Source organism: Mus caroli, unplaced genomic scaffold (genome assembly GCF_978045245.1).
Source record: "Mus caroli unplaced genomic scaffold, Mus_caroli_1 scaffold_15, whole genome shotgun sequence".
NCBI lineage: Eukaryota > Metazoa > Chordata > Mammalia > Rodentia > Muridae > Mus > Mus caroli.
The window spans coordinates 37817567-37842048 of record NW_028227270.1 but is presented as its reverse complement, the minus strand read 5'-3'; the positions used below and the strand labels follow the sequence as shown (position 1 = coordinate 37842048).

Genomic DNA, 24482 nt, shown 5'->3' with positions numbered 1-24482 from the left:
CTTGCTTTTTGTGTGAATACAACATACATGCAGCTAACGGTAATAATTCCTGCATGTGTTCTGTAATAATTCCTGCATGTGTTCTTGACACACGAACCCTCCAAAGTTAGGGAATACCCGTTATGCAAGGGAGCATGATTATTTGGATTGGAACAAAGATTAATGGGAGTAATTTGGGGGTTTTCACAAAAGGGTTTTAAATTTCAGCTGTATAGTTAGGCACAGATAAAAGTAAGAAGACAATGAAAATATACGTTATTCAGGACAGAAACTACATACACGAAGAGAAATTGGCTGGTTTGAAGCTTTTAATATGAGATACTAATTCTTTGGAGAAAAATGTTGAATTTTAATTAAATAGCCTTAAGATGAGATACATAGTCTCACAGAATCGAAAAGGACTCATAATTTAGTTACCTCTTTTGTACTGAGAAGAGTTTTTTTTTTAAAAAAAAAGAAAACTAGAATGTAAAAAAATACATAGCTAAAAAGGAAAAGTCTGTTTAAATCATTTCATAGGAAAGAGATTACCTAGTTGATTACCTAATGCATAAGACAAGACATAAGACTCCATGTGGCATTCTTTTTCATTTACATTCCTTTTGGTAATGAAATAGAATCTGTTACCCTACATCGATTTCATTAGAATTTTTGAAGCACCTGTCATCTACCATCATCAGTTTATACATATTTCAGGATTTCCCGGTGAACAAATGCAGTAATGCAGGTCCATATGTCCACATGTCTGGGAGCAGAGATTCCAAATGATGCTTGGATTACCTGCCTGGACTTCTCCCATCTATTGTGTGGAATATGACACCTTCTGTCAATCTAATTGCTTCTCTAAAAGTGCCTGCACTGTGCTCACAGTATGACAATCACTACTATGTGCATATGCCCCCAGAAGCCTCTGCAGTCAATTGATCTAGCCCAAAGGTGTCACTCTTCTGTGGCAAGCTAGCTTCAGTATACAGTCTCACTGAAGACTTGCAGAGTGCTATGGGGGTAAAGTTTCTTTAGATATGTTGTGAGAGAAGTTGTTTTTTCGTAGATAGCTTCCTTGCCTTCTCAGAACACACAGGAAAAGATTGCTTCAAAGTATCTTCATCTGAGGGACACCATACATACAACTTCATCTGTAGAATAGCTGTCTGGGCACCTACATAACCTAAACAGAGATGCCAGAGATAAAAATATCAGAGACATTTTCAAGGCCAATAGCAGAGAGCCTGATTTTGCTAGAAAAGTCCTAAAGGAATATGCTTCAAATCCATTTAGTAAGCCCCTTAGTTCATATTGACTATTCATTATTATGAATAGACAGACTTGGCTAGAGCTAACAGTAGTTCCTTTGTCATCATTAAACAGCTGTAGATTTTAATATAATAAAGATAAAACTGTTCCTCTGGTTCTGCATTCACACTATGGCATTCGAGTCGGTGCCACCAATTCCATTTTCCAAGCTTTATAATTCCACCATAATCATTTGTTCTTGGCAGAAATATGTTATGCAAGCACTCAGCTGAGGATAATATTTTTGAACAATTTTTCCAGTGCTCTGGTTATGTGATTATGGGAATTTAGGACTCGGTATTAATTCACTCTCAGATTTTGTGTTTCTGGATCTCAAAAAAAAAGCTCTTTTTTAAATAACACAATTTAGCTTAAATCATTACTTCCATACCAGTCATATTTGTTACAAGATAATGTCACCCAACACAAGAACGTATTGGGAGAGAACCAGCCACTGCTTTCTCCTGCTCATTACAGTACCATGCCAGCAGCTTTGTTTGCATTCAATAATTCCCATCCTGCTTCAGGTACAAAGTGACTAGTGATTTTTTTTTTTTTTTTTTTGGTTTCTCACTCTATGAACTAAGTGTTTTGATAACCAGGTGACCTTTCCGCTCTTGACTTAAATTTGATGCCAAGGAATGCAAGCATAGATTGGTTGGTAGAGGGCTTGCCTCACAAACACAAAGCCCTGAGTTTGATTGATAACATAGTACCAACCAAAAGTAATAATGCATGCCTGAAACCCTAACATTTGGAAGGTAGAGCCTTGACTACATGAAACTCTGTCTCAAAGTAATATTTCTAGGAAGTATAGCTATTTTATTCATATTTTTATCCCTAGAGTTTTCCCCAAACTTAATTCCTTAGCATTTCAATTTGATCTATACTAGTGTAAAATGAACTGCTGCCAGTGAACGTGAATGCAAGAGATGAGTCTGTGTTCCTTCTTTCTTAAAATCCAAAAGATTTTGACAGGAAAACGTTCGCCACAGCTTGTTCCCAAGCAGTGACCAAAGCTCAGGGACAATGCTTGGCAGTACTGGTTTGAAATTTGTCATAAGATTTCCTAAACTTGTAGTGAAACACTTGTGAGAGAGAATGAGTTAACATTTTTAGAGGGATTTCAGTGAAATAAAAGCAGTGTGTTTGAATTTTTATAAGCCACAGTATCTACCCACCCAAAAGCTTTGTGAGAATATTTAGCACACATGTATGTGCCAGATGGATTGTAATGACAGTTGGTAGGCCTCTTCTAACCCTTTCGTTCTGTTGTCAGAAATCTGCATATCAAAACAACGATACTTTTTACAATAAGATTTTTTGGGTAAAATACACATTGAAAAAAATCTACTGTCTATTAAGACTCTAATTTAACATCATATGGAGTTTTTAAGTTAAAGGTTTTCATAAGACTATCTTAATACACCTTATAGAAATATAAATAAGTTACTTTTGAAGACTACTACTTTCTTGATCTTACCTTCTTTTCCTTATGAACATGAATTCTTTTTTAAGTTGTGTATGTGAAGTATTATATGTGTTCTATATGGTTGTGTGTGTGTGTGTGTGTGTGTGTGTGTGTGTGTGTGTGTGTGTGTGTGTGTGTATGTGTTTGAGCATGTAGAGGCCACAGGTTGATGGTAGATATCCTTTCTAGTTTACTCCCTTCCTTTGATTTTTGAGGTAGGGTCTCTCACTGAAGTCGAAGCTAACTTGTTCAGATAGACTAGCTATCCAATTAACTCCAAGGATCTGCCTGTCTCCACCACCCTCTACCCCAGGCTAGGAGTTGTAAGCCCAGCTTTTTACATTAGTCTGAAATAGAAGAACTAAATTCTCATGCTTGTGTGGCAGTAAGATATTTCGCAGCCCTGTGAGTGAATTCTTTGTTTTATAGATTAGATATAGATATAACTTAGATATAGATATGTTGACTGTAATGCAAGACACTCAGTTCCCTTAAAGGTCAAGAACCTATAGAGGCCAAAGCAAAAACATACGATAATACTCCAAGTAGAATGCTCTTGTGGCTGAGATAATACTAACAAATGAGTTGAAACTGTAAGAAGTTAGTAACTAGAATTAGTATCCTAGTGTTTTGTGATGTCCATTCTAGTGTTATTGTGGGGAACCTCAATGAGTACTTGTTCTAGACCAAAATACATGGTTGTAATTTCATGAGAAGGGGACAGGTGGCCCCACCAATTAAAAATTCCTCAAGATTATAAATGTATATTTCATCATCTTGTGTCAAAATATTCATTTTAATATTCAAACATCTTACCACATAATAAGCTGTAACCATATGTTTGTTATATTAAACCACTATAACATTAATAAATATTTACAGAGCTGCACTACATCCTAGATGTTGAGAAATGATAGCTCCCAGTTTGGTCTTAAGTATAAGCCTTCAATGCCTCGGAAAGTAATTTTAAGTAACATTATATTTGTTGCACACTGATAAAAATCAATGGATTTGAATTTTTAAGCTGGATACTCCCTTGAAAATGACATCATTCTATTGTCCCCAAATGTATAAATCAAGGATGCAGTATTATCTCAGGTTTCAGACCGTTGGCTGGGTGTTTCGGCTTTTTCTTTATTTGTATCTGAGTTCTCTATCCAACATGGATTTGAAGACTTTCCATTAGTAAGAGAAAGATAGCTATACATATCTTTGTAACCAAACCTGGTAGTGCCAAGAAAATAAATAGTGTGTGAATCTCTTAATTATTAATATGTCAAGTTGTATGATTAATCAGGGGTTTTATGATCTCCAAATCTACATTATTTCTGTCCATTGGATTGTACATAGTTTTGTTGAAAACATTTGTTTTCTAAAGAATAAAATTCAGGACTCCTGACTCATAGTTTTCCAAACTGTTACACTGTTTTATTGGTATTTATCCCTTAGTGACAGCTGAAACTAGAGCAGACCTACATCAGGAGACAGGAGGCTGGCGCGAAGCCACTGACTTCACTTTCATGTGTCAGGAGAGTCTCAGGCTGATTCGTACTCGCCTGAAACCAGGAGGAGTTTGTGCTGTTTGATAACTCCTGACTTGGTTGTCTAAATACAGTGCTGTCGTCCTTACCCAGCTCAGGATAATGAAGCCCTAAGCTCAGCCATCCCAGAGCTGCTTCCCACTCTTGTTTAGGAAGATAGTTTCTCAATATTGGAAATTTCAATACAGAATCTTACAGATTCCCCAGAACTCTAACAAGCAAAAATAATTCCCCCAAATGAGCTTCTTCCTCCCAAGTACTTGGTGATTAACTGGCTTCTTTAATGCTCCTTTTGCTGTCAAGCACCAGAGTCAAGACGGAATAGTAACTCCAACCACTATGTTAAATCCAGAGATAATGTTTGCAACATTTCTGCTTTTTTTGTCGTAAATTCTGAAATGATTTTGCAACATCCTGACTGCTTGTATTTCTGTGGGAAAAGAGTACTGAATCGCATTACACTTTGTAACTTGTAATTGGTTTTCATTATATATTTCTATCTGAGTTTTGTATCAAGATATTTTACCTTTCTTTGTTCATTGACTGAAATTGGCTGAAAAAAAATAGCTCCTTGTTCCTTTTTTAAAAAAAAAACTAGTGATGAGCACTCTGTTGAAATGGCTCATTCTCTCCTTGTGATTTCTTTCCTCAAACGTAATCTAGCATATATAGTAGTCTGAAATGCTGGACAGTTTCAATTTTTGTAACATCACTAAATGTCTTTTACAGCCTTTGTCTAGGTTTGAACTTTGCACATTATGTATTTCAGACATTGAGAAAGAAGGGCCTCAATGGCTGTGACAGCCCAGATCCCGATGCAGACGATTCAGTAGGTCACAGCCCTGAGTCTGAGGACAAGTACAGGAAAATTAACGAAGATATTGATCTAATGATCAGCAGGCAAAGATTGTGTGTAAGTACTCAAAACACCCTTCATTTTTTTTTACTCTTGATATCTCTCTGAACCTGGCAGGCATTGAACAAGAAAGAAAACAAAGGCTCTGAAAGCCCCGATCCTGACTCCTCTTATGCACTCACCCCACGCACTGAAGAAAAATACAAAAAAATTAATGAAGAATTTGATAATATGATCAAGAGTCATAAAATTCCTGTAAGTACCAAAGGTAGAGGGCTGGTCTGCTGATAACTGCTGCAGTAACATCCCTTAACCCTCTCGATGGTGGCTTGCTTTAAGAAAGCATCGCAAAGTCAGACAGATGAAGTAGCCATCTCATCCCACAGGCAGTGCATTTAGAAAGCAACCCCTGTGGGATACTGAAATTGCATCAACTCAAAGAGTTGCCATGGAGAAGTTCATTCAGAGGTAGAAAAGTTCACAGGAGGAAGAGAACGATCCATGAGCCATGCCGTGAATTTACACAACCTTTGCAAAAATCAAGTTGTTACACAGGGCATCAGAGTACACTAAAACAACACAAGAATCTCTTTCAGCATACATTTTGTATGCAGAGACCGGATACATGAGTGGAACTGTTGTTCCATTGTACACTGACAGACATCACTTAAGTAAAGGCTAGTTTATGAAAGACATGTCAGCCCCTCCCCCACACACATGAAATTCAATTACAGCACTGAAGCTGTAGCACTGAAGGGCTAGAGCTAATATGCTGCAGGGAACAGACTGCATGAAACCTAACGGTAAGACTTCAACATTTGTGTGATTTTAAAGCTCTTATCAGAATATTATATGCTTTGCCTATACCAACAGTTTCTATGCTTTAACATGTGGCTCAATTTCGTCTTAACCAATTAAGAAATTTTCTAACAATCAATTATATGCCTTGCTAGATATTTATGAAAAGTAACTTTGCATGCATTATGTTTTTTGGTTCAGATGTATAAAGAAAAGATGCCCAACTTATTGTTACATTCAGCAAACAATCAAACAACGTTAATTCTATAGCATAAAAGATTACACTCAAGGCTCATATGCTATGAATAATGTTAGTACCTGAATCCTAATTTGTGTATCAGCTTCTCAATACATAATTAATTCCTTTTCAAAAAAAAGTTATTTCTGGTAAATTAGCAAAGCAGCCCAATCCTGAGGACTACAAGCAGATCTGCCATGAAGATGGGCTTTGTTGATTATACATGTAGATGTTTAAGGCCAAAAGCTGTAAACCATATCCACACTGCACTCACACAGTAAATTAAGCATTTCCACTGTCAGCACACACTCAGCCTTCGCTGGTTGAAATGAACCCTTTAAAATATATTCCAAAATATCAGGCTGGTTAGCTCTGTCCTTATGAATGCTTAGGTTTTGTTGTTGTTGTTGTTGTTGTTGTTTTCGTTTGCTAAATGGAAAACTGTCAGTGAGACAACTTTTTTCAAAGTTTCATGCTTTAAATACTTTCTTGAGATTATAATGTAATTACATCATTTTCCCCTTCTTTTTCCTTCCTCAAAACCCTCACATGTACCCCTCCCAGTCTTAAAGGTCATTACCCTTCCATGTTCCACACAGCATGTTCACAGTGTTTTGCTCATCAAAGAACTCTGTATATGCTTACTAACTCTATGCAAAACTCTTAAATGATAAAAAAAAAATATCCATCAGAATTTATTTTACCTGGAAAAGAGAAGCAAATTGCTTCTTTGGTTTGACTTCTAGTTTGTATACCCTGAGTTTTCTTGCTATATATAGAAAAAGTCTGTTTGAAAGCTGTGTGTGCAAAGGTTTAAAGGGAGGACTGTAAGGCAAGTCCTTCAGTGCCTGGAGACCAAAGAAATCCTCTGCACAGATTGGAAAGAGGCAAACACCTGCCATATTGCTGATAACTGTCAGCATAGGTGAGTTGAACCCCCAAAGTGTCAGAATATATGGATCTGTTTCCCTACGTTTTAAGGGAAAGAAGATGTGCTATTCATCTAGATTCCCTGAGATACTTTACTCTGTCATGTATAAAGTCCAAAATCAAGATACATGATATGTTAAAAGGTACAAGCATGTGTGGCTGGAGGTGAAACCCACATGAGAGTTTATGGGCAGTGCATGAAAGAGGAGCCACGTGACCTCTCACAGTGCCATGGAGCCTTCAAGTCTTCCAGAGTGTCTCAGTGTCCACAGTGAAAGCCAACTTTTTGCACATTGCTCTCTCTTGATGGAAGTTCATTTTGTTGAACATTTCCGCAGCTACTAAAACATTTACAGCAATGCAAGGACACTCTGCCCTTTGTGTGCAGATAGTGTCTCCAACTCTTTCAAAACATTACAAGACTGTTTTTCTCTTTCAAAGAACCAGCGTGAAGCGTTCCCCTTTTAAAATAGAAATTTTAATACTGAAGTCACCTGTTGGAGTAATATAATTTATGCCCATATTCCTCAATTACATTAAATAATTCATGGGTGATTTGGAATCTTGTGGACCATTGGTTCCTCCTGCTGGTTCTGCTACAGTTAATGCTGGGCATCATGGCAAAAACAACCCCATTGGAGGAGCCAGGGATTAGCAAAAAGACCCAAGTGGATCAGAAGTAGAAGCAAAATTGCTTGAGAGGAAATGAGGATAGAGCAAATGGACAGAAATGTCTTTATTTTCTTCAGAAGGGTAGACTGTGAAGACAGCAACATTGATGTACCTAGAATTAGCAGTAGAATGAATTTGAAAATGACTTGATTCATATGCAAAGGAAGAATGCTTTAAAAAAAGGAAAAGAATGACCTCATATCTGGAGGACCAAAGAGGAAAGCTCAAGAAAGAGGAGGTGGGTGGAGACTATGAGAAATGATAAAGTAGCAGACTGGATAAGGTCCCAGGAGGCCTAAGGTGAGAAGTGAGCAGTGTAAATTAGGTTGGGATGGCCACATTATCACTTGTACATAATTGTGTAGGTATCGAATACAGGGGAAGGAAGAACAGGTTCTCAGAAGAGCTCAGATAGGCTGAAAGTCTGGACACTGAGGACATAAAGGGATGGGCAGACGTGATCTGTGCTACAGCCACTAAGAAGCTAAGAGCAGACAGAGATAATAGCAATTGGTCATCACTTGTCAATAGACCTGTATAATATTTTTTCCTCTACTAGGAGCTCTGAAGCTTGGTAGGAGTAGTTCAATTAGTGGCAAAACAGTTCAGTTGTTCATGTAAACAAAATATGGACCATTAACTAAAATTAATATTTTATCAAAAATATACTATTTGATTTTTTTTGGACTTTTCTTCATGGAAAGTTTGGGGGAAATCAAGGGTTCACAAGTCCTCCTGACTTGGATATCATACCTCAAGAACCAGGATCATTGTTCAAAGACAGCAGCTATGAGCTTCTCAGCCACCATTCCTGCATCACTTAGGATAGGGACCACCTGCTTCCTCTCCTGTAGATGAGCTTGGGATTATTTCCTGCTGTCACCAAGTATTTCACTATAAAAACAAGAGCCCAGCTCCCTTGTCTTCCTGATAGCCAGGCCTACCTACAGCACTTTATGCGATCACTCCAAATTCTACTAAACATTTAGAGACTGGCACACAATAATTAACTTTAGGGGTGGCTTCTGGTTTTGAGCCAGAAAAAAAATTTATATAAATCTTTTAAAGCTTCCTAATTTAAAAAGTCAAAATGGAAAAGAATAATGCAAATTTCTTCTAAATATATGTTGCTCTATCCTCTACATTGCTTCCCAAGTACTTAGGGACATTTAGTGCCTTTATCTATGCAACTATATTTTTTCATGGATAAGGTGATCAGGGTCAGGGGACATTAAATGGCTTCCTGATTAAGTGACAAGGTATTCCACTACTGGGGCTGCAGCTGAGATTTCTTGAGGAAAGGATAATCTTCAATTGCTAGATTACCATTCTTTGACATGCTCTGGTATCAACATATACCTGACTCCCATTTAGCCAATCACAAATGAATTTTATAGCAATCCTCCTCAAGTTATTATGGTCCAATGTGCTAGAAACTCATTAACTCTTCAGGGTAATGCTCAGAAGGAAAAAGGAGTCTGCTGACTTGCACTGAACTAGTTGGTCATTCATTGCATAATTATTAACATGTTTTATATTGTGAAAGTGCCTCTAATATGAGGAGAGATGAGTTCTGTAGCAAGTCTTAGGGACCCAGTGAGAATGGAGGCTGCCTGAGTAGGAATGATAATTACAGATTAAAACATTTACAACCAAAGGGTAGTTTTAAAATATGGGCTTTTAAATAAACACAGAAGAATGTACTTTTTAAAGTTGACCTTCCCCACAGCCTGAGATGTAGTAGTTAACTGTTAGTCGTGTGGGCCATTAGGTTTACTAGTGTATGTATAAATTATATGATCACTGACTACAAGATTTCATTTGCTCCAAAATAAAAATCTGCATTGCACAGTGAACTAGGAGCAAAACCAGATTCAGTCACCAGTTTGATGTTCGGCCATTTTTAATCTTACTATTTTGAAAAAAGAAAAATTATGCACAATGAAGGGATACTGACAGAGTTAAATTATATCAAGTCAGTCAATTACACCTCTAGAGCCTGTTCAATAGAAAATATGCAGGAAATGATAATCTTACACTCTTATATTAATGCAGTACACTTTAAAAATTCCCCTTCAAAGAAAAAGATTCAAATACTATAATAAGGAGAATACATTTTGAATTGTCTGTAGCAAACCATCTTGAGTGCTTTGAGGAAGTACTATTACCAACCAACATCAAAACTGTTTTTGATTTTAATAAAAGAGAAAGAGATCTAAAGGTGAGTGTAAGGAGCTAGCAAGATGTCTGATCAAATAAAAGGGTCAAGGTGGATGCCCTCCAGATGGCCAGACTTTGAGCAGAGTTTTGGATGTAGTGCTGGGATTAGTCATTGTATTTGGTCAAGAGTGAGAAAAGTGCTGGGCAGTGGTGGTGCACATCTTTAATCCCAGCACTTGGGAGGCAGAGGCAGGCAGATTTCTGAGTTCAAGGCCAGCCTGGTCTACAGAGTGAGTTCCAGGACAGCCAGGGCTATGGAGAAACCCTGTCTCAAAAAAAAAAAGTGAGAAAAGTAGGCCAGGGCTGGCTGACAGGCATAAGTACTGGAGGTTGGTAAAGAATCTCTAGGCCATTGGAGGAAGTGGGGTTTTTCCTTTAGGTAAAATGGGTACACTTGTGAGAACTTGAGAGAGGGGTACTGTCATCTAATGTGAGCTTTGAAAAGATCAAGTTTCTCAGTGTTGTCTGTTGAAAGTAAAAATCAGGAAGGCAAAGCCCAGAGTGGCTTGATCTATCGGGAAGCAACCTCAGGAATCACCACGATGTTGCTGGGAATGAGGGTGTTCACATGCCCACCCAGAATTTCAAAATGTCCCCATTTAAAATCGGCAGAGCTAATATTATGGTCCAAGGTCATAGTCAGAAACAGGTGCCAAATTCAAAATATAGATAAAGAGGGCTCATTAAATGGACTACACATGTAGATCAAGTTAAAGGAAATCTGAGGGAGTAGGACAGTATGCTGGTGCTTGGTGCCTACAAGGTGCTATTACCTGCAGGCCTAAGGACACAAGAGGAACAAGAAATCACTAGAGGAGGGAAAGCCCTGTTTCAGCAAATGAGAGTCACTCAAAGGGTGTCATTCTGTGGTCGAACTCAGCCCCTGCAAGAATCTAGTAAGAAGGATGCAGCTGCAAAATGGGCACTTGGCCTCTCTGCTCCACTTGAGTTGCTGCTACTTCCTGCACCAGTGGCTAGAAGGCCTGGTTGAGATATCTGGAGATCAGGGCAGAGAAAAAAGATTTGACAGTGGAGACTGTTAATGGTGGAGGCTGCTGAGCACTATGACTGTACTCTTTTCAGAGGTGACTTCAATTCTCATGTGGCATGTCATTGAATGGATATATTTATTACTCTACAGACGCTTGCAGCATACATTAATATTTTTCTTGTTGAACAAGTCTTTGGTTATGTGTTAATATTACTATGCATTTTTATTTCTTGGTTATAGAGTTTATCCAAAAATCATTTTCTGTTCTTTTGTATTCACTTCACAAAGGACCAAAAGGACAAACATGTTATCATTCATGTGAACATTTTTATTTCCCTGAAAAACAATAAAGTCAGCTGGGAGGTGATGGCGAACGCCTTTAATCCTAGCACTTGGGAGGCAGAGGCAGGTGGATTTCTGAGTTCTAGGCCAGCCTGGTCTACAGACTTCCAGGATTGCCAGGGCTACACAGAGAGAACACAGAGAGAACTGCTTTTACCAGTATTAGAATTTTCATAACATGGAAGAAAATAAAAACATGAAATGAAGACTATGAAAGCATAAACATAAACAGACAACATATTACAGTTAACAACAACATAAACACAGAGTTACTGCAGACACATGTATGATTCAGGCCAGCCAGTCAACCAGTCACAGATAGCTGCAGTAAACTCTAAAGAAAACAACTAGTAATAATGAAAGCAATAAGAACAAACCACATGTGAGCCACTAATAAACACACATTTAAACTTGGACAACTTCTTACTGGAAATCTCAGAGGGCTTATACAAATCTGTTGTGTGTATATACACACAAGCACAATTTTTCATTATAAAGGCTGTATGCCATGATACCATGAGTCCTCTGGCATGTCTTTGAACAGTATTTTCACTTGTAATGCTGACAAAAGGAGAAAGACAAGAGTGTTTACAACTATGATGAGTTACTGAAAGCAGAAACAAAAACATAGTTTCGCTTAAGTTGCCAAAATAATAGCAAAAATCAATAATTGGAACCTGGATCACACTAATTAGACATCCGCCCAGCTTTAGCTCACTAAATATTTGCCAACTCTCTCATTTGAGATATAGATCTTGCCATGTGGCAGGGGCAGTACCTATATAGCAAAATGTGAAACATTGTATATTTTCTGAGATATCACTTTAAGATGTGAGCTACTAAATAATACATACTCCGCTGAAACCTGTACCTTAAAACGCCTATTGTCTCTTAACTTGCGATTAAAAAACAGATTTTTAAAAATAATAATTAAACTATATGTGCTATTCACAGGCCTGAAGATGATTTTATATCATTAAACTTCTGCATAAATATGCTTCAATAAGCAATTAAACCAAAGGATCAGCTTTGCATTTTAATCCCCCTTTTCTCTGTGAAGTCATCACAGTCACGTACCTTTGATCTTACCGTCATTTCTGGCAACCGATTCAGATATCACAAATGAATAATTATTACTTCATAGAATGGAATTTAAAGACAATGGAGTCTAATGAAAAAGGGCTTTGTTTCACAGAAAAATGAAACGTTTCCTAACGGTTGCAGAGAAAGAGTTATAAGTGCAGGGAAGAAATCAATTTATGATCACACATCTTGAGACCCCCTTCCTGGGCATAAATCTACACACTGCACGATTTGGAATTTGGAATTTTCCTGGGCGAAGTTAATGCTTTCTGTCCTTGAATCCTTCTGTCTCACTTCCATGGCTTTCCCTGTGTTTCTGCCCCCACAGGCTGTTCCACCTCCCAGCTTTGAGATGCCAGTTACCATCCCAGTGTCCAGCCATAACAGTTTGGTATACAGCAATCCTGTCAGCACACTGGGAAACCCCAATCTTCTGCCACTGGCCCACCCGTCTCTGCAGAGGAATAGTATGTCTCCTGGTGTAACACATAGACCTCCAAGTGCAGGTAACACAGGTAGGTCCTTAAGAGGACTTAATGATCACAAGGTGTTGGAAGGATCCACATCTATCGAAAGCTTCCTTATTTAGGAAGTGCACTTTGGTTCCTGTCTGTATTCTTTTGTTGCTCAACATCCACCCGTTACTAAATACTCTTTGTGACACAGCCTGAGTTCTTCAGATTATCTTTCGGTGCATTTCATAACCCACACTTTGTCTTTTCTGGAGGTCAATTTTCTCCTCCAGTTGCTATTTAAGCACTTAACTTTCTCCAACAGTGTCAAATACCTAGTCTACACACTTTTGTTGTAGTCTTTTCTGCATAAAGAATCTTTTCTCTCTTCTTCCTACTAAACTGTCACTGTGAGACCGTCCTCTGTCTTCTCCAGCAGCATTTGTCCCCTATCTGTAATTGTTTGGGTTGTTTATTTGTTTAAGACAACTTATCCCAGAAAGGATATACAGTAGAAAAGACTTGTGCTACCAGTACACTAGCATGATTTATAAGTTGTATGAAATAAAGCACAGCTAATGACAAGTGCAGCTGATGGGACATCGCACTCACACCCACTAGCCACAGATTTGTCTCAACATTATAAAGTATCCCTGCTGCTGTTCAATTCACAGTGACCTAAAGACAAGAAATTATTGCTCAGAAGAAAAAAAATCAGACATTCTTAGTATGTGAATCCAGCTAAATATGTTATGATGTCCTGAATTGAATACATGGCTTTTCTCCACTGGACTTGAACCTTGAAAGGAAGAATGCCCATTTGATTTGCCAAGCTCACAGTGGGAGCTAATTCAGTGTGTACTGAATATAACTAAGCCATTCCTTCATAGTTCTAGAAGCAGCATCAAAAATAATTGTATTTCTAAATCTCATACAACAGTCTATTGTGTATTTACATCCTGGTTTAAAGAAAGTACTCCACAGGGTGCTTTCAATAGCTTAGGTACATTTAACTGTACTAAGAGCGGCTTATTGATGGAAGGACATTTTCCTCTAGAAGATTTTATAAATCTTGAACCAGGGAAATATCTTCAAAGGACTTTACTGTGCCATTCTCTCCTCTATAATATGATTGAATTTTTTAATATACATTTTAATAGTTATATAGATTTCTTTCAGTTCATATTTAGAATTTTGAATATCCTATTTGATAACTCATGTTCATTCATTTTTTAATTTGATATTTTGTCTTCAAAACTGTATTTGCTGGGAAATAGGAAACGTTTTCTTAAAATATAATAAGCATTTTTTCTGATTTCAATAGCTAGAAACAATTAATAGCAATTAAGTATTGCTTATGAACAACTAAGAAATCTCAATTAGATGTCATTCTCAACTATTTTTTCAGGATCTTGTTCTCTGTAATTTTTTAAATAATTATCTTCAATCTTACTGAAAATTCACAATTCTTACAAAGAAACATAGCCATTATTGTGTTTATCCATTTGTTTATCTATTTGTCACTGTAACATGTGAGTCCTTGTGAGGTAATCAGAGGACAATGAGAAGAAGTCAGTTCTCTTCCACCAGGTAGGGCCAGGATGGAATTCAGGTCAACAGGCTTGGTGTTAACTGCTATGACTTGCTGGGCCATCTTGCCAGTACAAATTTTTGTGTTGTTCTTAAATTAACAATTAATTAGTATATTGTAAACCTGTGGCAATGAAAACTTATTCATTGTGTCATTAAGTGAAATTCAGCTAGATATAGTGGTCAATTATGAGAAAATAAAATTTCTAGTTGATTAATATTGAAAAATGTTAGAAAATATATTTAGAAAAAATGTAGATATCAAATATGTGGATATCAAGGCATATGGTAGAAATGAAGTGAGATTTTTTTTTCCTGTGGAGTATCTCTTTAGGAGAAAACCAGACCTGGAAATAATAAAAATTCAGAGACTATTGTAAGACAGTATTTTTCTATTGTAATCTTTCCTGTGAGGGGTGGAGAAAAAAACTCTGCAAAATGTCAGTAAGTGAAGGTATTTTTACCATTTGAACACAGCATGTCACAATAAAACAAATGTCAGCCCTGCAACTAAGATAGCACATTTTACGGATGTCTTTCAGAAGAGGACAAATGCTGAGTGCTGAAGGCTCCTGCTCTGTTCTGTGGGCCCCTAGCCTTTCTCCTTTTGATCTTCCTCTCTTCTCCATAGGTGGTCTGATGGGTGGAGACCTTACATCCGGTGCAGGCACCAGTGCAGGTAAGTGCAGACCTCGGTGTTGCAGCATGGGTTATGGGTCAGTCTGTTGGGTTATTTCCAAGATATTCTACAGTTCTTTCTGAATGGGGAATAGTTAAACAGTAACTTACAAAAGCACTAGTTACTAACTGGAGTCTTCCTTAATAAAACTCAACGGAGGCAAAGCCAGCATCAACAGGAACTGTTATGTTCAGTTTGTTAATGAAGGGAATTTATTTGTGTTGCTTATGCAGTAAATATTTTAGATATTTTAAAGAAGTCTAAAATTAAAATAACTTCAGCTGGTCTGCAAAGAGGTGCAGGTTCTGATCAACCCCTGATACTACTCTTAGACTATAGTGCCATATGGAGGCCATGGTTCTCACATTTTCTTTTAATCAGTCCCTAATTGAGTCAGGGATGTCCACACAACAAACTGATATTCTATGTATTTCTAAAGAAGCGTACATAAAGAAACAAGATTGCAATCATCCAAAACTACTGGTAATAAAAATCACACTTGGCATTAACCTGATGCCTCAGAGAATATCAGTAGACTACGCTACCACAAAACCCCTCAAATAAACTTCAGCTCTTAGGATATCTTCAACACTGACCGGTGTCATATGTCTTCAGATTCGCAAAGAAATTTATAATATTGGAATTATTGAGATGTTGATTTTCTTTTCAGTGCAAATACATAATGTAGCACAGGACTTTTAAGTGCCAACTCTGGTTTACTATGAGGCATAGAAGTAACCATGGTAATTCTACAGCTGGAACATGCTATAAATTTAAAATAGGAGGCAGGCATGAATGACACAAGGTTATGTTTGAAGTGTCAAAAAAATCAAGTTTATTGAAATATGCATGGACAGCTTAATTAAAACATTTTGCTCAGGTCAAATATAATAGCCTGCTAATTATAAGAAAGAAGATAAGGAAAATTGGCATATAAAAACATTTTTATACATACATCTGCTGGAGGTGGTATCTCTTCTGGGTATTAGTGTTTTTACTGCTTCAGTTAATGATGCAGAAAAAGTGCCACAACGACACAGAAAGTAAATCGAAAGGATGAGTAGCAGTAACTCCCAATTTTACATAGTTTATAAAAACTTAGGTACAGTCAAACCAGTAAAGAGATTCAATACCATTTTTCTAGACAATGAATTTGTCATATTCAATTTTTTTCTCTTCAGAAAATATTTTGAAAATAGTAAGCTCAAAATTCAAGAACCAAAACAAGTCTAGTCAGGTTTTTCCTGAACTGAAATCCTAGCCACACATTGGTTACGATCAGTGGTGGGATTAGTTGGGTAATCAACACTCACCTACTGGTTGGGCAGGACCAAAGCATAACCAAGAAGAGCAGTCTCCCTGTCATGACTCTGTCTGGCATTTCAGCAAACCACTCTGGTTACTATTAAAGGAACAGTCAGTAATGGAAGTAAAAGGTTAATAAAAAACTTTTTCAATTTTTTGTTTCATAAACGTAGGTAAAAAACAAAACAAACAAAAAAAAAAAAAACTTGGGTAACTAAATTGGGATGCAAATGGTCTTTTGTTACTATTAAGTAGCAACAATACTTTAAAATCTAATGTTGAAAATAAAAGGTGTTTGATTGTTCAGTTTTGCTGTTTTGGTTAATTGCCTGACAGCTTACTAAATGTAATCATTCCCTCAGAATAAAGAAGATATTCAGTCTTCTAAATATAAAAATTACCATATACAGAGTGTAGAATCATTAAAAAGATCTCCGAAGTTAAGCAAATTCATCCTGCTGCCTCAGAACCTATGCCATAGGCAGACTCCTTATATTTAAAAATAGAGTGACTTGGGCTGGGGTAGGGCTCAGTGGGCAAACTGCTTGCTAAGCATGCCTGACAATCTGAGCGTTGAGGCTTCTGTAATTATATCATGTTCCTGTAGAGAAATGGGAGGCAGACACAGGACGATGTGCTCATGAGCCAGTTAGTTGGATATATATATATATAAAACACTGAGCAACAGGTGAAGCCCCTGTTTCAGGCCAGACTGATGCTCAAGGTTGTTTTCCCACCATTGGCTGTGGCACTGACCCCATGACCATGCCTACTCAAAAACATCCATCCATACATTACATACACACAGATACAGAAAGAGAAGGAAGCAAAAGGAAAGTCTATAGCTGTAGCCTCTTACTAAATATAATTTTCTGGTGTGTCATAGTCACACATGTATAATTTTCATAGTTTCTACATCATTGCATAAAAACCACTTCATAATTTCCTTTAGACAGAGCAAGAATCCCTGTCTGACCCTGGTTCCAAGGGACACCTGTTGCAGATGCCATTTAATCTTGAGCATAGCCATGTCCTGCTTGTAAGCTCACTCATCTCTGCCTTCTGTATGATGCCAGCCAGTATCATATGTCAAGACTGGATATATCTGTACGGATGTCAGAGAATCACATAGCACCAAGGGGAACCAAGGCCAGTCAGAAAGTCTGCACTCTCAGTGAAGAAACCTAAAGCAAAATTACCAAAAGATAGCTTCCAAATGTTTGACATTGTCACTTATACTCAATATCTCAGACTTAGAAACTATAAACCCAAATGACAAGACTGCAACCAAATTATATACTTCTTACACTCTGTTGTTTGTTTTAAAAAAAAAAACAAGTTAAAAAAAAAGATATAGTTTCACAAGGGGAAGAAGTAACATTTATTGTGTGCCTGAACAATTCCAATCAAATAGACAAGCATTCTCTTTCTCAGCTCAGCTTGTTTACATATAGACATTTCCCACCTACTCTCTGAGCCATTGTGCCATTATCCTGCAATCCACCTAGCCTCAATAACTGGATTTCCAGGATACTTCCTAGGACAGCTCCTCTCTCTCCATTCCCCTCTTGGTGTCCTGGTTCAGACTAGCAGCACTGCTCCTAGGCTCTCTCAAGAGTTTCCATCTTTCTGTTCCATGTCACATTTTATATATATATATATATATATATATATATATATATATATATATATATATATATATATCCAACTAACTGGCTCATGAGCACATCGTCCTGTGTCTGCCTCCCATTTCTCTACAGGAACATGATATAATTACAGAAGCCTCAACGCTCAGATTGTCAGGCATGCTTAGCAAGCAGTTTGCCCACTGAGCCCTACCCCAGCCCGAGTCACTCTATTTTTAAATATAAGGAGTCTGCCTATGGCATAGGTTCTGAGGATTAACTGAACCACTTATGTCTGTTTGACCCCTCCTACTTTTCCGGCTGGCATCCTTTTCTGCCACTGCCAGCCAAAGCATCACTACTCCACCTATACTAGTAACAAGCAATTGAATAATTCATAACAGGCATTTTTTTTTTTTACAAAATGAGGAAAGTGCCTCAGTCAACCTCATGGCTTTCTTTTAAAATAGCTGCTCCCATTGTGCCATCTCATCTCTACAGATGGGTAAGTCAAGGCATGGGGCAGGTAGTTAATGGTCTAAGGTAGAACCCAAGAAGACCATCAGCAGAAACTATTTTTCTAACTGCCTTGCTATGCTGTCATGTCCTGGGCAGTGGCACTCCCAATACATCATAAATTTCCTAACTCTTTCTCCTGTTCCTTGCTTTGAGCTCCTGTGTACTGTTGGGCAGAGTCCTGCACCTGCCTTCTGTGCACTGTGCCACAACCTGCACTGACATTCAATGCCTCTCTTTGCACTGTGATTTCAGCCTCTGCACATTTCTCTCCTGGACACTGATGTCTGGGGCAGACCAATCTTAACTGTGTCTCTGCTCAATACATAATGGCTAGCACACAGAAGATGCTCAGTAAATGTTTGTTCACTGAATAAAAGCACCAATCTCTGACATATAGAGCTATAGTAGTAATACTAAAAGTGAGACTACTTTAAATTAACTGTAACTTTAAACACAAAAACCCTTGATATGTTCTTTAAAACGAAAATGCATTTATTTAATATGAAGTGAATGTTGATAAAATGGCTGAGCCCCATTGGCTGAGAGAGCAAGGTTTTACTTCATTCTCTGATACTTTTGGTGTGGGAGGAAGAAATAACTAATATGCAGCAGAGAGTGAAAATGTGGATTGGTACCTCATACCATCACAGATCACTGCTTAAAACAATGAATCCCTCATCATCGCTTATATTGAAATAATTACCAAGAGGAAGGCAAGCTGTACCGAAGCAGTAGTGAAATGGGCTTGTGAGGTTCATGCAAGAGATATATACAGCAAGTCATTATAATACATTAGTAACAGTGACACTTCTGGCTTTCAGTTGACAGCTAGTCATCCACGACTTTTCTCTTTCCTCTCAACAACCAAAATGAGACGTCACTGCTTTTAAAAATCACATCTTGTCATGTCTCTGTACATTAAAGCTCTTACCATGTTAATCTAAGTGGTTATTGATGACTGCAAGATCAAGTTCCATTGAAGTTTTGTTGTAATCATCACATTTAATGGAAATAACCATTAGCACAGCAGTGCCTTGTGCTGGATCATGCACTATCACATGAATATCTTCTCATTTTACTTCGTTAATATGCGTACATTTTACAGAGCAGAAGGCTCACATACTAACTGATTCATGATTAAGATTTAATCTGGGTAAGGGGGGGCTTCAGAAATCATTTTGAAAAATTAAGAAAATATGATAATCCACATAGCTACTTGACAATAAGACAAAGAAAATTTATGTATATTGGTTAATAATTTTAATTGGTATTCATTGTAAATTACATATCATTTTTTATAAAAAGAAACCAACAGCTGTTTCCTTATTTTGATTGTCAATTGTTTACTATTTTATGCATTTGGTTGTCAAGCACTGCCACTTCTGGAATGCTTAATTTACATCAGCTAAATAGGTGGAGATATGTGGATTGCAACGTACTGCCATGGATACGCAGAGAGACAAATAACAGGACCTGCTTTCCAGGCTATAGATAGGCCTCTTAAGCTGAGTACTCACAATGAAGCTAAGACACAGTTATTGTTATAATCCAATTACAAACAATGTTTTGTGGGCATAATCACCAACATTTATACTTCATAAAATGTATGTAGCAGAGAGACAGGCAGATCTCTGAGTTTGAGGCCAGCCTGGTCTATACACAGAGTGAGATCCAGGACAGCCAGGCCTGCACAGAGAAGCTCTCTTGAAAAACGGTTTTTCACACAGCAGTGAAAAGAAAAGAATTAACACACTACAATATAGAACTGACTTAGAATAGTCATGAACGTGGAGTGCTTAAGTCCTGAGGTGGCCTTTTATTGCCCCAAGCATGTTTAAAAATTGATGAAGTGAATAAAATTTCAAATGACAAAGATGGCTTAATAAGTTGGCATTTTGTTTAAAACAACAACAACGACAACAACAAAATTCAAATTCCATCGTTTCCAGAAAAAATATATATACCAACTGATTGCTCTCAAATAAGAAAACCAATCTTAGTATAAGTATATAATTTGCATTTCAATTTGTTTTGAAGGTTGAGGTATATTACCAGCCATACTTTTGTATTTTAGAAATATTATTAGGTAGCATATGAGGAAAAAAAGAGCTAATTGTTATGTTCTGCTATAAAACTGTTATTCTGTTAGCTTGTATTGTCTGGAATAGAAAGAAAAAGAAACTCTAAATTCACTTTCAATTTTACCTTGGAAGTTTCCAAAACATAAATAAAGATCCTACATCCTTGCTTTATTATTATCTAAGAAACTAAATACCAGTGTTATTTTTAACCTAAAATTAACCAAGGTTAATAAGATTTATTAAGTGAGGGGGGGCACACATGGTTTGCTAATTGATAATCTAGAACACATGATACACAATTACTGCCAGGAAAATCAGTGTCTCACTGTCCATGTACCATACCTTACAAGTTTTATATATAAAACAAAGCCCTGCCACCCTTCTCCAAGGTTTGAGGCTAGTCTGAGGAAGGCAGGCTCACACAATATGTACTCACTGATAAGTGGATATTAGCCCCAAAACTTAGGATACCCAAGATATAAGATACAATTTGTTAAACGCATGAAACTCAAGAATAATGAAGACCAAAGTGTGGACACTGTGCCCCTTCTTAGAATTGGGAACAAAACACCCATGGAAAGAGTTACAGAGATAAACTTTGGAGCTGTGACGAAAGGATGGGCTATCTAAAGACTGCCATATCCAGGGATCCATCCCATAATCAGCTTCCAAACGCTGACACCATTGCATACACTAGCAAGATTTTGCTGAAAGACAGATATAGCTGTCTCTTGTGAGACAATGCCGGGGCCTAGCAAACACAGAAGTGGATGCTCACAGTCAGCTATTGGATGGATCACAGGACCCCCAATGGAAGAGCTAGGGAAAGTACCCAAGGAGCTAAAGGGATCTGCAACCCTATAGGTGGAACTACATTATGAACTAACCAGTACCCCAGAGCTCTTGACTCTAGCTGCATATGTATCAAAAGATGGCCTAGTCGGCCATCACTGGAAAGAGAGGCCCATTGGACACACAAACTTTATATGCCCCAGTACAGGGGAACGCCAGGGCCAAAAAGTGGGAGTGGGTGGGTAGGGGAGTGGGTCGGGGGGAGTGTATTGGGGACTTTTTGGATAGCATTGGAAATGTAAATGAGGAAAATACCTAATAAAAATAAAAAAAAGAAAGAAAGAATTACTCAGCAAAACCAAAAATAAATAAATAAAAAATTAAAAAAAAAAGAGAGAGAGAAAATGCACAAGCTATCTCAGCACATAAGACCCACCTTCAATTACTAGGCTCTCATTTATCACCTAAGGAGTTTGATTTGCATAGAAAGAAAAGGAAAATCTCTTGGTGTATAGCTTCCTAGAACAGCAGTCCTCAACCTTCCTCATGCTGTGACTCTCATGTTGTGGTGACCATCAACCATAAAGTTATTTTTATTGCTAAATCATAATGTTAAGTATCTGTGTTTTCTGATAGTCTTAGGAGGCCCCTGTGAAAGGGTTATTAGATACCCCCCACAGTCATGACCCACAGGTTGAGAATCACTGCTCTAGCATCTTCAAGCAGATGTTGGAGCCCTTCTTTAATCAGTAGTTCTACCTTCCCAAACTATGTTTGTTTGCTTGAGGCAGTTTTAGAGTGTTACCCAGGAGAGTCAGAGCTCACCTACTGAAGTGATTCCCAGTTCTGATCTTTCTGATTAGCTGTGGCTACAGATGTGTATGTCGCACTCTGCTCAGCTTTCAGAGTGTTTTTAGTCACCCGCATATCATTTATGTTTTGTAAAACAATGTAAAAATTTACATCTTCATGCATATCTTATAAATTTGATATAAAAGGGTGACTGCTAATAAAACTTTGGTAATTTTTATTTTAAGGTTAAACAGTTAATATGCCCTTCCAAATACTAGTTTTAAAAGCTGAGTTTTCCTTTTTCATGAATGCCTTTTAAGTTATCTGGTCCACTACCCTGTCTTCCTGGTTCTCTCTGCTCTATTATGACATCACCATAATATTTGTTTGTTTGTTTGTTTTCCATAGCTTGTATTTAGTTTTTATATAAATTTTGTTACAATTACTTATTTACTTGTGCATTAAAGGGAATGCCATGGAACTTGCCTGGTTTACAGAGGACAACTCGAAAGAATTGAGTCTCTCCTTCAGTTATGTGGATCCCAGGGACTGAACTTAGATTGGCAAGCTTAGCAGTAGGCACTTTTACCCACTGAAATTTTATTTGTAGATAACACAGTAAAACATACAAGCATACACACACACACACACACATATGTGACCATGAGGAACTTATATTACACATAACTAGACAGCAGCTGCTGAAAAGGAGGATGTGGCTCAAACGTACCTCTCTTGAATCAATGCCTTACCTCCTGTGGGCTTCTTCATTGGAGGCTATGAGACTGCCAAGAGCATAGTTTTCTATATTTGGAAAAATTTATTTTTCCAAGAACTTAGATTTTGTAGTTAGACTTACATAATATATTTCAGTTGAATTTCAGTTCAATGAGTGTGCCATCATGGCACCTCCTGTTTGGAAGACATTAGTTATTTTAAGGCTGTAGAACTGGAGACACTAAAATCTTGAGCAACAGTTTTAGTTCACATCAAAGTGTCCCTGGGTCCTAAGGATGCATAAGCTTGCTTATGATGACACTGTTCCAATTGCTTGAACTCAAGCATTGAAGTGTTCAACTGTCTTCCTAAGCATGATGTCATTCTTTCAGAATTTCTCATCCACATTATGCCAAAAAATGGATTCTGCTTTTTTTCTGAACTAGAAGGGGAACCTGCTGGACTAACACAGTTGTTACAGGAGCAGGAGCAAGTCTATCTTTGGCTAATTTACGTATTCAAATATGATAGTACTCATTTTCATAGCAAACATGGAAAAACAATTTTTAATTAGCACAAGTATTAAATCTAATGAAAACAATAAGGTCATGAAGCAGAGTTTTGCCTTGGAAATTACTTGCTTTGGAAAAATATGCATACATTGGCATACATTGAAAATAATAAAAATAACCCAAGGAAACACCTGATATTCAAGCTTCTCTAAAGTTGACATTCTTGTCTTTAAAAAGTGTAATATTTTATTGTGCAAGATTGATGTAGGAACCAGTCTCATGAGATAGCACAGAGTCCCAACACACTTCCTATGCTAGAGTAAGTTCTTGTTAATAAATGTTGACTTAGTGTCACAGTTATCCATATCCTTGGATTTCTAACCAGGAAAAAGTGCAACTTCATTAAATATACATGATGTCAGGTCTAGGCTACATCCTTGAGAGTGTGGGTGAAGCAAGTACATTCCTAACTCTGAGGCAGCGTGTGAGCGAGCGCAGCCAGCACAGTGCCACGCAGTTCTCTTTGAACATTATGAACTTCGGATGTGTTCAAAGCAGTTGTGTAAATGTTAAAACCACAAGTCATTATTCCTTCTCTTCTGTCACGTTCTCCCTAATTTATACTGTCTCAATATTTTTGTTTAGAAAAAATGACTGAAAGAATGAACGATTGTGTCAATAATGAAGACACCCCCTCATTTTTTTCAAAGAGACAGCCCCAAAAAAAATTCTCAAAAAGTGAACAGTTAAGTGAGTCATAAATCTATCATTCATGGTTAAATGGAATTTTTTTAAGATAGTGAAGTTTGATGCCATTTTTGCAATGCCATTAAAAACTATCCTTCAAGTAAGTCAGAGCATGAGGATCTTCTGAGAGCCTGAGTGCATGGGAAAGTCAGATTGTCCTCCTCTTTCTACCTCCCAAAAGAGGGCTTTTTCAGAGATGCGGGAAATATGCAGGGCATGCTAAATTCCAAACATCT

At 37.5% G+C, this 24482-nt stretch overlaps 1 protein-coding gene across 9 annotated transcripts in view; it reads left to right on the top strand.

Annotated features, from left to right (window-relative positions):
• The window catches only part of Mef2c (myocyte enhancer factor 2C), a 144689-nt gene that overhangs the window by 96393 nt on the left and 23814 nt on the right, over positions 1-24482 (top strand). For 5 of the 9 annotated variants that reach the window (XM_021179834.3, XM_021179832.3, XM_029468444.2 and 2 more), the window contains exons 4-6: positions 5075-5218; positions 12764-12950; positions 15109-15156. In XM_021179834.3, coding sequence (XP_021035493.1) covers positions 5075-5218; positions 12764-12950; positions 15109-15156 — 379 coding nt within the window. Of the gene's footprint in view, positions 1-5074; positions 5219-5278; positions 5417-12763; positions 12951-15108; positions 15157-24482 lie in introns of all 9 variants that reach the window. The other 4 variants (XM_021179835.3, XM_029468445.2, XM_029468447.2 and 1 more) reach the window with 2 other exon arrangements.